Raw genomic sequence first — 14,987 nt, forward strand, 5'->3', positions numbered from 1 at the left:
TTTTTTTTTTTTTTTTTTGAAAAGGATTGTTAAATGCATTTGGTCAGAGAGGCTTTATTTTGTTTTTTGTGCCTCTCATGTGAGCCACATCTCCCCCTTCTTTCTTTCTTTTTTTTTTTTTTTTTTTGGTACATTGAGCCACTGAACCACTAAGCACGTACCACTGAGCCACTAAGCCTTTGGTCAGAGAGGCTATATTTTGTACATTATTATTATTATAATATGAGTTTTCTATTATTATTATATAAAAAAGCATGCTTAGTAATATATAAAATATATAAATAAAAATATTTTTAATAATTTTTTAATCACCGAGTCTCGTCGCACTTGCACCTACCTTTTTAAAAAATTGCCGAGTCTCGCACCCGCACCTGCACCTGCACCTGAGTCCCGAAACACACCCGTGCTTCATAGCCTGTTAGCCAACACCTTGGATAGCAGCTTGTACTCACTACCCACCAAACTAATAGGGCGAAAATCCTTTATGTTAACAGCATTACACTTCTTAGGAATTAAAGTGAGAAATGAAGCATTCATAGACTGTTCAAACATAGAGTGTCGATAAAAAAAAAAAAAAATCCATGACATCATTTTCCACAACATTCCAACATTTGTGAAAAAAAGCCATGGTGAAACCATCAGGACCAGTGGCTTTATCATCCTCCATCTCCTTTAAGACCTGGATGACTTCCTTCTTCGTGAACTCCTTCTCTAGGGACAACTTTTCATCCTCTTCAATACATGCAAACTCTAACCCATCCATAGTAGGGCGCCCCACATCAGTTTCCTCATACAACCCTTGATAGAAGAGAATTAGCTGAGAGCGCACATCAGTGTCATCCTCATTAAGAACACCATCCAACTCGATCCTCTTAATTTGATTAGCATTTAAATGGGAATTTGCTAATCTATGAAAGAAACGAGTATTATTATCTCCCTCCTTCGCATACAAGGCACAAGACTTTTGTCTCCTGAAATCTCCTCAAAAGAAGCCAAATGTTCTATGCCCCCTTTGAGTTGAATACGACGAATCTGATCCTTATTCGATAGACCCACCAACTCCTCTCTAGCATCTAAACCTATTAGTTCAGTTAGCAAATTCTTCTTTCTAAAAGCCAAATCACCAAACACCTTTTTGTTCCACTTTTTTAAATTTGCTTTTAGAGCCTTTAATTTTTTGTGCCAAAATAAAACTTGGAGAGCCTGCAAAACTATAACCATTTCACCATTGCTGAACTCTATCAACAAAACCCTCAGCTTTCAACCACATATTTTCAAATTTAAAGGCACTTCGACCTCGTCAAACAACACTAGCTTCCAACAAAAGCGGATAATGATCTAAAATAACACGAGGAAGCACCCGTTAGGATACATTTTCAAAATGTTCCTCCCAATCTAGAGAAACCAAAGCCTATCAATTCTTGACATAGAGGGGATACTAGAATCTCTAAACCATGTGAAGGAAGCCCCTCTAATGGTAAATCAACTAAAGAATTACTCACTATAAAATTCGAGAATGTAAACATAGCAGGGCTAAAATACTCACAGCCAATTCTTTCACTTGGGTACCTGATAATATTGAAATCACCTGCTAAACACCATGCCATGGGCCACCTGGCACGCACCTGTGATAACTCCTCTCACAAAATAGACTACTGTCCATCATCATTGGGGCCACACACACTTGTACAAGCCCAAACAAAGTCATCCACCACCCCTCTCAATAAGACACTGACAAAAAATTGTCCAACAATAACATCCATTTTTTCAAAAATCCTTTTATCCCAAATTAGCAAGACCCCTCCCGAAGTCTGGATAGCATCCAAAACAGCCCAATCAATGAAAGGACTACCCTATAAACTCTGAACAAAAGCAATGTTGATGGAAGATACTTTCATTTCTTGAAAACATACAATATCACATTTCCACTCTTTTAGAAGATTCTTACAAACCTCTCTCTTTCGAGGATTGTTAAGCCTCCTTACATTCCAAGAAAGCAAGCGTAGAGTCATTTATAACTACCAACAACCCCCCCAGCATTTGAAGAAGCTCTGCTCCTACTCCTAGAAGAGACACCATCATAATTAACATTAGAAATGAGCCCCTTAAGGTCCCTGAGACCTCGTGTCCTTGAGTTTGCTGGTCGCTTAAGCACCCCATCATCAATCACCTTAAGACATTCCTGTTCAAGAAGGTGAAAGAGAGCCAAACATTGAGTTTCATGTTTCACAATAGGAAATCCCACCATATTACATAAATCTTTAATCAACTGGGACACCCAACTTGAATTTGGTTCAGCTTTTGCCACCCGAGCTCCTCCTGCATCATCCTGAACCATCACTAACTCACTGAGTGTATGGGATCCCACCGAGAAAGAGGATTACACTCCAAAAAACAGTTTTCTTTCACCCCGCTACCACCACCATAGTTATCGGCCCCATTGTTGTCCCACGGCAGGAAAAGAAGCCCAGAATCATTCTGACAAAACCCAGCATGCACTAAAATCCTCTTCTCGATCTTCCCCTTCCCCAAACTCAACACCCATCTCATTACCCAGCTCAGACGAAGGGGAAAAACGATTTTGATCCACCCACTGATGCCGACGATGAGAATGTGACCCATTTTTCAAAATCGGAGACTCCATCGCCGAGGTAACCAACATATCTCCGGTGACCCCAGAGGATTGGAGTGCCTCACCATGTGTTTCCTCAACATCAGAATTTGTTACCGCTGAAGAAACATCCTTGCTAGAGTCGGGATCCATCACGGAGGAGCTATGCATCTCTCTTCATATCTGTCTCGGCCCTGGTGCACTGGAAACTTCCATCGGCATGCACCCACCAGTGTTTGAGCTCTTGCCGACCCTCCCATGTATCGGCTTCAGACCCCCAGCCTCCAATGCATGAGATTGGGCTAAAAGCCCTTTAGCTTTAGCTTTAGGATCTGCCGTGACCACTCTAGTTTCGGATGAGCTTCTCCCAATTATGTCTGGTAATAGAATGGGGCGGCTTGCTCTGACCAAGACACCACTTTTCCCAGGCCCAGAATCAGCTTGCATAGTATTAGAGGGAATAAGAGGCCTTTGCACCTTTTCATTAAAGAGCCCATCCTTATCACTGGGCTTTACCCAGGTTTCCACCTTTAAAGGCCCATACGTAGTATCATTGGGCTTTAGCTTAAAGCACTTTCTCTTCCCATCTTCAGATTTAAAAACTCTCAAAGCCAAGTTCTCAGCAGTCAACTTAAAAGTAAATGCATGTATGGGTCTACCATTTAATTTGGTAGAATCTCCAAGAATCACGTTATTACCCAATTTATCTCCCAAAATTTCAAAATTCCTAAGTTTCTGCTGGTTCCCATAATTATTCCTAGCTTGCCTATTCCGGCCACCATTGGCTGGCAGAAAATCACTGCTCCCTCCTTTGTTACGTGGCCTTGATTTATCACCGGAGAAGAAGAAACCCAACTCTTTGTGAAACAAAGACCACCCCAAACGGTTAGTGCTTGCTGGTATCATAACACACACTTGACGAGCCCCACCATAGTACTCTGCTATGACCACAAAAATGCCAGCCTTATTTGATCTCCCACAATTCCAATGACTTATTATTTTCCTGGAACTGTTTACAATGACAAACTTTCCCTGAAACCCAATCATGAATATCAGCAAAACACGAAAGAATCCACTCAAAGCCTTTACGTCCTACCCAAATAGAGTGCTTGGCATGCTGGCTGCATTCGTGGATAGCATACGAGTCAGGCCACCCTCCGTTAAAAAGAAAGAGAAAAACTTTGCATCAGTACAGAAAGAAACTTTTCTGCCCCCATTATCAGATAAAGGTGAAGAGGAATTTGGTTTGGTGACAATATTAGATAGTGAAGGTGTAGTCACGGAAGTTTTTTTAGGCAGTGTGGATGATTGTGAGGGGTGTGATGGTGGGATTGAACTAGAGGGGATATCTGTAGAGGGGTGACAAAATGTGTACGGTGGAAAACCAAAAGGCGGGAATTGGGGTGGGAACAGAAAAGGATAGGGAGAGAGAGAAGGAAAATGTGGGACTGCCGGTGGTAGGAAGGGGAAAAGAGAGGAAGTTTGGGGCGGTTGGTGGGGAGGTTGAGGGTGGGAGAGGGGGAGGGGTGGGGGAGGCAGAGGTCTCATGTCATTCGACTAAATCCAATTTTCTAGATTCAATGGATCAAATATAATTTTTTTTTTTTTTTTTTCATATTTTATAGTTAGTGATGAATGTCTCTTTTTAATCACTCATTTGATCTTGTATTAGGAGGTATTCCTTGCTACACTATCCTTCCATTAATGTTCCAACTACATTTTTGTGGCCACTCTCTGGTTATGTGGTGGAAGACGCTCAATGCAACGTAAACACAGTGCACTTTAATCATCATGTAGCTATGGTGAAGAACATGTCTCCCTCATTTACCTTTGTTAGCTGTCCAAGAGTTCATCCTTTTGGAGCCTTACAAATCAGTGTTGATGTGGGAGATGCATCTGATTCTGGCAAGTGTGACCAGTCAAAAGTTTCTGAGAACCAAATTTTAAATGAGGAGGATCAAGTAGTTAGCAATGACTCCGAAGATACCATTGAAGATCATAAGGAAAGGCAACGGCGGATAAAGATAGGGTTAGCAAACAAGGGAAGAGTGCCATGGAACAAAGGCAAGAAACACTCTGCAGGTAACTACAGAATGTTAATTTTATATGTCATATTTTGATCTTACTGAATGTAAATATTTTATTTCACAAATATATATATATATATATATTTTTTTTTTATTAATTTATTCTGAAGTGACAATATACTATATAATCAGAAACCCGTGATCGTATCAAGCAAAGAACATTAGAAGCCTTGAGAGACCCCAAGGTGAAGTCATGTAAGGTTCAGTTAACTTTAGGATCTTTTCCTTTTGCACAGGATGTTGTTTAAATAGTAGGTAACATTCATATACAGAACCATAGCATTGTTTGTGCAGAATTTTGGATTTTCGTTTTGTCAAAACCTTTTGCAGAATTTTTAGTGTAAAGAGAAAACTTATTCTTGCTGCATTACAATCAAAAGGAAACCCTTTTGGATCACATTTTCTTGCTTCCTTAATTCTATATCTGTTAATAGGTACACAACTTATTCTTTTTGATGTTGCTGTGTTTTTTTTTTTTTTTCAAAACACTTTTTCCCATTTCTTTGTCAACAATTTTCAGGTTAGGAAGAAGATGTCTGAACATCCACGTCCTCACAGGTAATCTTTGTAGTCCCAAAATCTTTTTCATATTTTTTTTAATCAACAAAAATGCTAAATGTTACTATATTGAAAATTAAATATTGGGGTTAGGCTTTGGTTTGGTGGAATGTGAAGTGAATAATAAACTCTAAAAAGCTTAGAACCAAGTATGAGTTTCTGGTTTTAAACATTCTTTTGGTTGATATTCTATTATATATGAGAAACAAAATTCATTTAGGTGAAGGAAGGATATGTTACTGACTTCTGTGTTGAAGTATAGATCGGCTGGAAAATAGAAAGAAAAAAGAGGCGTTAGATCAAATTTTAGCAATTCAAGATTTTTATGGAAGGAATTTGGTTACTAGACATAGGGAATTGAAATTATAAGGATCATAGGTGTCTTATAACTGCCATTTTATGTTTTTGGGGACACTAAAAAATACTGAAGTTCCAGTTGTTGCTGCTTGTCAGATTAAATGCCTTTGTAGGGCATGTGGGCATTGAATTTGTATGTTAAAGTCTGTTTGTGTGGCTTTTTTTTATCTGAATGAAAGCAACTGTTTGTGTGACTTAAATGAAGTAAAGTGATTTGTTTAACAACGTATTTCAATTTTGTGTGTGGAAATGAATGTATATGGAATGAGAGCCCATTTTACAAGAACTCTTTTCTCTGAGAACTTAAAAGAATTGAGCTTCAAACTGTAACAAAGAATTCATTTGGTTTCTCTTAGATGGGTCTCCAAGATATTTTCTTAGCTGTGAAAATTTCATTTTAGACATTTCATTAATTAAGGAAAAAGAAAGGAACAGAGAAAGAAACAGTTGTAGGATTATCTCAGGGTTGGAAAGCTAGTTCTTTTCGATCACTATCAATTATCTGTCTCATGGTCAACAAGAAACTTCTTGGGGCTGGTAAAATTCAATCTTCCTTTGTTCTAGGTTCACCTTATGCTTAAAAGACGTACCTGAATTTGAGGTCCCTGTCCCCTTTTGACTCATAGCTTGTCTATGCTTGATGGTGTCCTCCAACTTAAGTTTTCTTGACCTCTAGCATGAATGGTTGCCATACTGAAGTCAGCACTATTAACCTTTTTGCAGTGATCGTATCAAGGCGAAAATAAGCTCCTCACTTCGATGTGTTTGGCAAGAGCGTTTGAAATTGAAATATTCAAGGGAAAGGTTCTTTTGGTCATGGGCAGAGAGCATAGCGAAAACAGCTAAGATAGGTGGTAGCAACCAGCAAGAGCTAGAATGGGATAGCTATGATAGGATGAAACAAGAAATAGTCCACCAAGAGCTTCAGTGGGTTGCAGAAAAGGCAAAGGCAAAGGCAAAGCGGATGGCAAAGGCAAGAGCAGAGAGACTCATTCTTTCATGGGCAGAAAGTATAGCAAGAGTGGCTAAGAAAGGAGGAAGTGGCCAACAAGAGCTAGATTGGGATAGTTTCAATAAGATTAAACAAGAAATGGTTCTCCAACAGCTTCAATGGACTGCAGAAAAGGCAAAGGCAAAGGAGATGGGAAAGATAAGATCAAGGCTTGCTCAAAAGAGAAAAGAACGGGAAGAGAAGGCAAGAGCAAGAGGAGAGATTAAAAGAAAGACACACAGAAAGTTAAAAGAAGACAAAGAGGACTTTGCAGTTCCCCAAGTGTCAAAACTTAAGCAGAAACTAACAAAGGTAAATCACCTAGGGGACTTCATGGATTTGAATTTTGATTTTGAAGAATTAATATAGTTCACCATTTAGATTCTGTAATAAATATTCCATCATTAAGTTTGTCATGGTTGTTGGTGAATAAGGAGGTTAATATAAAGCAATTGTTTCTAGTACTGGTGAATGGTGATTAAATGGCAAAAAGGTTGCTCTAGCAGAAAAAAAGAATTATGAAATATAGAAATTGAAAAGCAGAAAAAAGTCTTTTCATCTCTTGAGAGTGACAAAAGGAGAATTTATTAGCAGAATTTTGTTACTTGTCAGTTCCTAAGCTAGATGGAAATGCTTTCTTCGGTTTTCTCTTTAAGCTTGCCTCTTATTCTTCTTTATAGCTTAATGACACAACTTGGAGTGAGTTGGACCCAACAATCTGGGTTTTTATCTGAAGAGATGCTATACCCTGAGTTCTTTATAGCGAACCAGGACCATTCACCATTGTGCTTTGATTTATCTTTTGACCCCTTGAAGTATATTGCCTATGTGGTTTTAAAAAATTATACCTTGTATCTGAACCCCAAGGGTTAGCACAAGAGTTTGAATCACCCACCCCTTGCCCCTCCCCTTGGGGCCATATTTACTCATGTGAAAAACATTTTATACTATGGATCTGATTTTCGGTTTGTTCAGGTACCTGTACCACACATTGTATTTATTTGTATCTGAATAATGTAATTCTGTAATGAAATTCAAGTGTTGTATAAACCTATTTTTCTGTCTTGTCTTCAGGTTCACATTAAGGAATCAGTAAATGTTCAAGTCACTGGTTGGGGGAACACAGTGATTTCGCATTTTGGAGGTTTAGAGAAATTGGACCTAGAAATTGTAAAGAGAGAAAAAATGCGAAGAGAAGTCTCACTTGCTGATCAGATCCAAGTGGCCAGAATAAAAAAATCTGAATCCATGGATAGAGAAGCTCTGGCAGCATCATTCTCTGATTACCGATCCAATAAAAATACTGAGGAATGAGCTTAGGTGACCACTCTTTCTAATTTTGATCGTCTTCTTGTCTGAGTTATACATTGTGCACTGCTCAATTGTTGATGGTTATTAATTTGAAGAAATAATGGAATTTTACAATAGCCATTCCTATTTTAATTAGTTGCAAGATTCTGATTCTCATTTCTTCCCCCTTGCATAATTTTAATCATAACTGCTATTTCAATTCTTCTTTTCCCAAACGGAGGATAACAAATTCTTCTTTCTCTATATTGTTTTGTTTGCATATACTCGTGTATTCTAATCTACTTATTTTGGCGTATAATTAATAATGGGGCTAACTGCCCTTGTATATTATGATATGCTTATTTTGGCATATATGTACTAATGATGCAACCACCCCTAGCTTAGATTGATGGCAAAAGGATGTCAATTTTGCTGGGCTGCAACCATTCTAAGCGAAGGTTGGGTTTCTAGTTTGAGATTGAAGTGAATTTCTGATCGTACAATGGGTTGGGGACACTTCTGAAGCAGAATTACATCACCTATTCAATTTGAAAAATTTGATGTCTTTTTCTCGACCCTGCTGCAATACATGGTTTAGACACTTTTGTAGAGTTCTAATGCTGCTGATATCAGTTGCAGTTGCATCTGATGAGTTTGATGGCTTTAAGCACGTTAGTCAAAGACCTTGGATGTTGTTGTGGTTAATTGGTTTTCAGATGTAATCCATTCTCTTTGATTACTCGACAAAAGTTGACCACAAGACAACTTATGAAACTTAATTGTAAGAGCATTCACGTTGCTTTCTTTAAATTGGTTTTATTTATTTATTTTATAATTTAATTTGATTTTTTTAGCCAAAATAACTAGCAATGTAGTTAAAGTTCACCCAAAAAAAAAAAAAAAAAACTTTTGGTCTCTACATTTGAGGCCAATTTCTATTTTGGTTCCCACTTTTTTCTTTCTTCGAAGGTAGTCCTTAAAATTGAAAAATTGTTTTTATTTTAGTACTTGCCATTATCTCATTAACGAAAATTGCTTATGTGGGAGACACAGTGCTTTGTTGACACACTCACTATATGCTAAGAAGGTCATTAAAATAATATTAAAAAATTTATTTGGTATTTTAAAAATGCCATGTCAGCATTTTAATTATAAAAATAATAATTAATTTAAAATTTTATTTTCTTTTAATTAAAAAAAACATTTCTAAACTTCTTATTTTTTAAAAATAAAATAAAATAATTAAATTTCTTTTCTTTTCATTATTTTGTTTCTTTCCCAAAGAAGATGTTTGGTTGTCCAAAGAATTAATTTAAATTGAAAAAAAATAAAAAATAAAACTTACTTTTTCAGTTTACCACTTACCACAAGCATAAAAACATAAATATTTTCCTGGATTATATAATTTCACCCTTGCAGAGACTAATCACCTGCCTTAGACCCTTTTGAGTAGTAATGTTCTATTGCTCTTAACTGGAAAACAGTTGAATTGTCAAAAAGAGTAAAACCACTCTTGTCCTCTCAATTAATGTAAACAAATGCATTATATCATAACCCTTCCAAAGTGTGTAAGAAAGGAAAGGGTTCTAGCATTTTTGCTTTAAAAAAAAAAAAAAAAAAAAGGCTCTCTCTCTCTCTCTCTCTCTCTCTCTCTCTCTCTCTCTCTCAGATTGGTGGGTCTCTTTCTTTGCTCAGATCATGGTTTCACTCTCTCAGATTGGTGGGTCCTTGGCTAGTGATCCTAGACTCTCTCTTTTTCTCTCTCATTGAGCCCGTATCTACTGTTGGGTTTGGTGGTATTGGATCTGGGATTAGAGGTGGTGTGGGTTGTCAGATCTAAGGCTGTGTAGCTATTTGTGGTTTTGGATCTAGGGTTTTGTTCATTGATTTGAGATTTGAGTTTTGTGTTTGGTTTCTTAGAAAGTATAAGAAAATCTGGGTTGAGTTTTGTGTTTGGGGTTGAAAATCTAGGTTTGAGTTTTGGTTTTGTTTTTGGTTTCAAAGCATAAGAAAATATTGTTGAATGTTTGTGTTTTGTAAATCTGTGGGTATGTCTTTGCATTTTGCAAATCTGAGTGATTATAGGGTTTGATTGCTAAGAAAATGCAAGAACAAAGAAGAAGAAAATCTTGATTTCTTAATTTTTTGGGGGGTAAATTGCAAATTACACTTTTAAAGTTCGGGAGTGTTTGGATTTTATACCTTAAAATTTTAGAATTTGGATTTTACCCCCTAAAGTTTGGGGGTGTTTGGATTTTACATCTTGACGTTTTAGAATTTCGATTTTACCCCTCCAAATTCTAAAACTTCAAAGTGTAAAATCTAAACACTTCCAAACTTTAGGGAGTAAAATCAAAACACCCCTAAAATTTAGGAGGTAAAATCCAAATTCTAAAATGTCGTGTGTAAAAATCCAAACATCCCTAAACTTCAGGGGTAAAATTCAAATTCTGAAACTTTAGGGTGTAAAATCAAACCACCCCAAACTATATGGGTGTAATTTGCAATTTAACATTTTTTGGGTAACCAAATGTGATAGTTGGGGAAGAAAATGAAGAACATGACTGACTGGGAAGAACATGAATAATCATGTTTTGAGTTCTTTGTGATCCAAAAACAAAAGATTTTTTTTAATTTTATTTATTTATTTATTTATTTTTAAAAAGAAGTTTAGAAATGTTTTCAAATTAAAAAAAAATAAATTTTAATTTCATTATTATTTTTATAATTAAAAAGTAGATGTGGCATTTTTAAAATGTCAAATAAATTTTTTAATATTATTTTAATGGCTAGGTCAAGATTTAGTGTGCTAATAGTGAACACCATCTATTACATAGGCAATTTTTGTTAGTGAAATAACAGGGGAAAATGGGCTTTTGCTATCATTTTTTAAAATATCTAGCAAGTTGTCCCTGTCTTGAAACTATTAAGCATCGTGTCCTTGTTTTGAAACTCGATTTTATGATTATCGAGTTTTAGGTAAGTTTTTGCCACACTAGACGAGTAGCCGTGGCTTTTCCCAATTAAAAAAATCTAGTTGGAACTTAATTTTAGAAGATCGAGTTCCTCGGAAAATTCTTCAAAGTTGAATTCAATATTCGTAAGACCGAGTTTTACATGAATTTGAAATAATATTTGATATTACGAATTTTTCGTCATGTTTGTAACTCTATTTTAAAAGTATCGAGTTATATTGGGATTTTTTAAAAAATGAACTCGATTTTGTCATTATTGAGTTTCACTAATGCTATATCTGGAGCAAGTTGTTCTAAATCAGCATTTTTGGCCTCCTTAACTTCAATGTTCCTCACAGATCCACAACTATACTTTGGATTCAGTGTTATCTCTCAAGCGATCGTCTCTCAATCATCTCAGGTACAAAACCTATATCATAAGTTGATGCACAAAAGTTTCTGATGTAGGTGAGGACTAGTTTTAGATATTGCAAATGTTTATTTGCCAAGGTGTATTTTCATATTGGGGAAGTATTTTCATTTGATATGTTGTATTGTTTGTGCTTTGGTATTTGCTTGAATGAGCGTTATGTGAGTACATTGGGGTTATATTGGTATTTTGGTGTTGTAAATTTGAAGTACAAAAAATGAAAATTTTTAGATCTGTAAGAAGCAATGAAGGATCTTATTTTGGTAGTGACTTTTGTTATTTTCCCCTTTAAGGGACAATGAAAATGTTTTCTCCCTCTAATGAAAACGAAAACTAGTTAATTTTGACAATATTATGATGAATTAGTCTATCATGATGATAAATACTATTTAGGTACTGTTGATGTAATTTAGTATTGTTGATAATACTAGAAGGCTTTTATTATGAACTCAATTTCACTATGAAAAAGTATGCAGTTTTTGGTTTTTTTTTTTTTTTTTTAATATGCGTCCATAGGTTATGGGACTCGCATATCATACTTCAATGCATATTATACTTCATGTTGAAAAATGAAAATTAAAAAAAAATATATAAATTTGCATTATGCAACCGAAGGTGTATGTTGTAAGCACAAGTTCTTATTTTGCAAAAGTTGAATATACATAATCACCATTGTTAGACTTGATACTAAAACTCCTAGACATTAAAAACGTCTAGACATTAATGACAACGTCTAATCTTTGTAGGTAGAAATTTCTGGAAATCATCATTGCTTGAATTTGAGAAGTCTAAAATATTTTTGTCATCATCTAACGGAGTAATTTCATTAATGGACTTGATGGCTTGCTTTTGTGCCTTCCCCTGTTGATATTTCCTATCTATTTGGATTGCATGAAAACGGTCTATTCGCCTTTGCATTTGATTGTTCTCTTTTTCAAGACGAGCAAGTATGTTGGTAGGTTCATCTCTAGGTGACTCTACTGAACATGCCTTAGGAACTCATAACCCGTGCCATCGACAATGCACTTCCAACTCACACCTCTTCCTGTATAGCGTTGACCACGGTGGTTCTGCTATGGTGACCTCTATTGTGGTGGTATTTGTACTCAGTTGTGTAGGTTTGTCGACCATAATGTGTCCGACACTTTCAAGACTCTCATATGTGTATATTGGAACATTAACGAAATCTCTTTTCTTTCCAACCCATTTCCGTCCATAGTGGTCTGTGTATGTCTGTTGTTGCTTTGTTGGAACTTGTGATGATGCATATGTTGAAGTAGATCCAAACTTGTTTTGCCCGATACAATTTGATTTTGAGGCATTGCGACTCATACCTTAGTCAATCTAAGAAGCTAGTGGGGTAGAAATAAAACATTCAATATTGTGGTGCATTTATAACCTTAGTTCATGGTCTAAGCATTATAATATATATGAGTTTTCAGGTCTTGTCATGTCAATATAGGCTGGAAAAATAATATATGAATAGGATTACCCATGTTCCTAATGTTATAGTGATATTTTAGCATGTGTGCAGTAGTTTAAGTCAATCATATCTGCATAGTTGTAGCATACTTTAACAAATCTCCATCTTTAATTGACACAGTGCTATGCATTATGCACCAGGGTACGATTATTCATATATTTACGTTCTGTGAGTGTTAACATTTAATTTCCAGCATGTAATACTACTTAAATTTATTAATGTCTTTGTTGCATACCATCTTATGTAGCTTTACATTATTTACCAACGGTTGATGCACATTGTTAACTCGATCATTTGATGTTATTGCAGACAACGTGAATGTCTTATTATGGTGATTATTCAATTTACAGGTTATGTGATGTGTTCACTGCGATAGGTCATTGATAGGTACTAGAAGATGAGTTTAGCTATCCAATTGATCCTAATTTGTGAAATAGCGCATGAGTTCACAATACCATGAGGCAGGAGTGGGCTTGGTTACTCCATGAATAAGGGATGTTTTATGATGAGTTGGTTGGTTATAAGTTGTTAGTGCCTCGTTTACTTGCATTGTAGATACTAAGAGACACTATAGATGGACTTCGTAGAGCATTGAATCACATAAGAGAAGAAAATAATTAAATGAAGATACGTTTTAATTGATATCAGACCTAAGTTGAGATTCGAGAATTACTGGAGTGTAAGTTGTATGAGCAAGTAGGATACATGCAATCACTTCTTACAGGAGACATTTGTTAGTTAGACATGGAAATATCAAATGAAGAGTAATCATGTTTGGCACCATTGCACATTGTTGTACAACTATGTTTTCTTAACTACGTTATAGACGTATGTATGTCACTATTGTTGTATTAGTACTATATAGTAGAAAAATGTTTTACTTTTAGGGGACAATGTAAACCTTATTAGGGCTAGAACAAACATGCACATTATTTGTAATCTTGAATGACTATTTAGGGTGAACAGGTAGACAATAGAATTATACGCATAACACACAAAACATAAATATTCTTACGCAGGATACCATCAATGTGCATCCACTGCATATTGAACACTAACAGTACTGGCATTAACTTAAATCCAGAGATAATACACACACTACATAAATTGTCTTTAGGACAATGCCTAACATAGGCATTCATTCTGATAGGTGTGAGGACATTATTATGTTTTGTTGGTGTGAGTTGCCTATTGGTTGCAACGGCCAGCTCTTTTGCAAGCTACAACATGTGATATCTTGCCACTGCACGCCTACATTAGTCCATGTTTCTCCTTGATTTCGTAAGTGAGATACAATCCACCAGAGGCGCTCCGAGTAGTATGAGAGCATTGTGCAGAGCGTTCGACTCATTAATGAAAAATTCCCACTCTCGCTTTAGTTTGGTATAGTATTCCCTCTCATCGGAATCTTTCTCTCTCTTATAGTTATTTGGAAAATGAGGTGGTAGCCAATTGCACACTGCCATTGCAATATGTGACTTCAACTATGGTATATCTAGATGGCATGCATATACAACTATATATAGGAGTTTTGAATGAGTAATTATATGATGTGGTAATGTTGGTCATGTGCAACTCGTTCATTTAATAGTAATTGGTACATAATGTTGACTTGACGAATGATGAATGGTAGAATTTTTTTTTTTTTTTTTTATATAATTTATGCATGTGGTAATGTCGGTCATGTGAAAAAATATTTAAAAAACTATGTTGACGAGATGCATGAGGGACTAATGTCGGGTAGTAGGGCTATCCACGGGTCGCTTCGGGTTGGGTTTGTGCTCAACCCAGAACCGACCCAATGAAATCGGGTGGTAGAAAATCTCACCCGCCACTGATCGATGAGGAGATCGGATCGAATTGGATTGAATTGGTTGTCGGGTGAGGCGGATTGGGTTTTAGTCGAAATTTTAGGCGACAGATCTTTGTGGAGATGCAATCAAAGATGGTATATTTGGGCTGAACTACACATATATTAGATAAATCAGGGCATGGCGAAGATAGATCGGGGCATGGCAAAGACTGGCGAGGGAGATCGGGCACAACAAAGGTAGAGCTGAGCGCGGTTGTGGACTTAGGGAGTTTCCACCTAGATTAGGTCTAGGAATTATATTGGGCCCTTTGGGCAAATCACTTATACACATGAATCCACGTACCAGATTATGGGTTCGGAGTTTGGGTACGGCTTGTGTGCCGGCCTTCATTACGTGTTGCTAAGTCATATTT

General features: G+C 36.3%; 1 protein-coding gene across 2 annotated transcripts; it reads left to right on the forward strand.

Moving 5' to 3' along the window:
- Positions 1-4,283: 4,283 nt before the first annotated feature.
- LOC111992182 (uncharacterized) lies at positions 4,284-8,074 on the forward strand (the record flags this gene model as incomplete). Of its 2 annotated transcripts, none has more annotated exon segments than XM_065768245.1 (5): positions 4,284-4,693; positions 4,831-4,898; positions 5,219-5,256; positions 6,337-6,916; positions 7,679-8,074. In XM_065768245.1, coding segments are annotated over 5 exon segments (1,336 nt in total), but the record flags the coding sequence as incomplete, so codon positions are not given.
- Positions 8,075-14,987: the final 6,913 nt, after the last annotated feature.

This window comes from Quercus suber, unplaced genomic scaffold, assembly GCF_002906115.3.
Source record: "Quercus suber isolate HL8 unplaced genomic scaffold, Cork oak 2.0 scaffold_912, whole genome shotgun sequence".
NCBI classification, from domain to species: Eukaryota; Viridiplantae; Streptophyta; class Magnoliopsida; order Fagales; family Fagaceae; genus Quercus; species Quercus suber.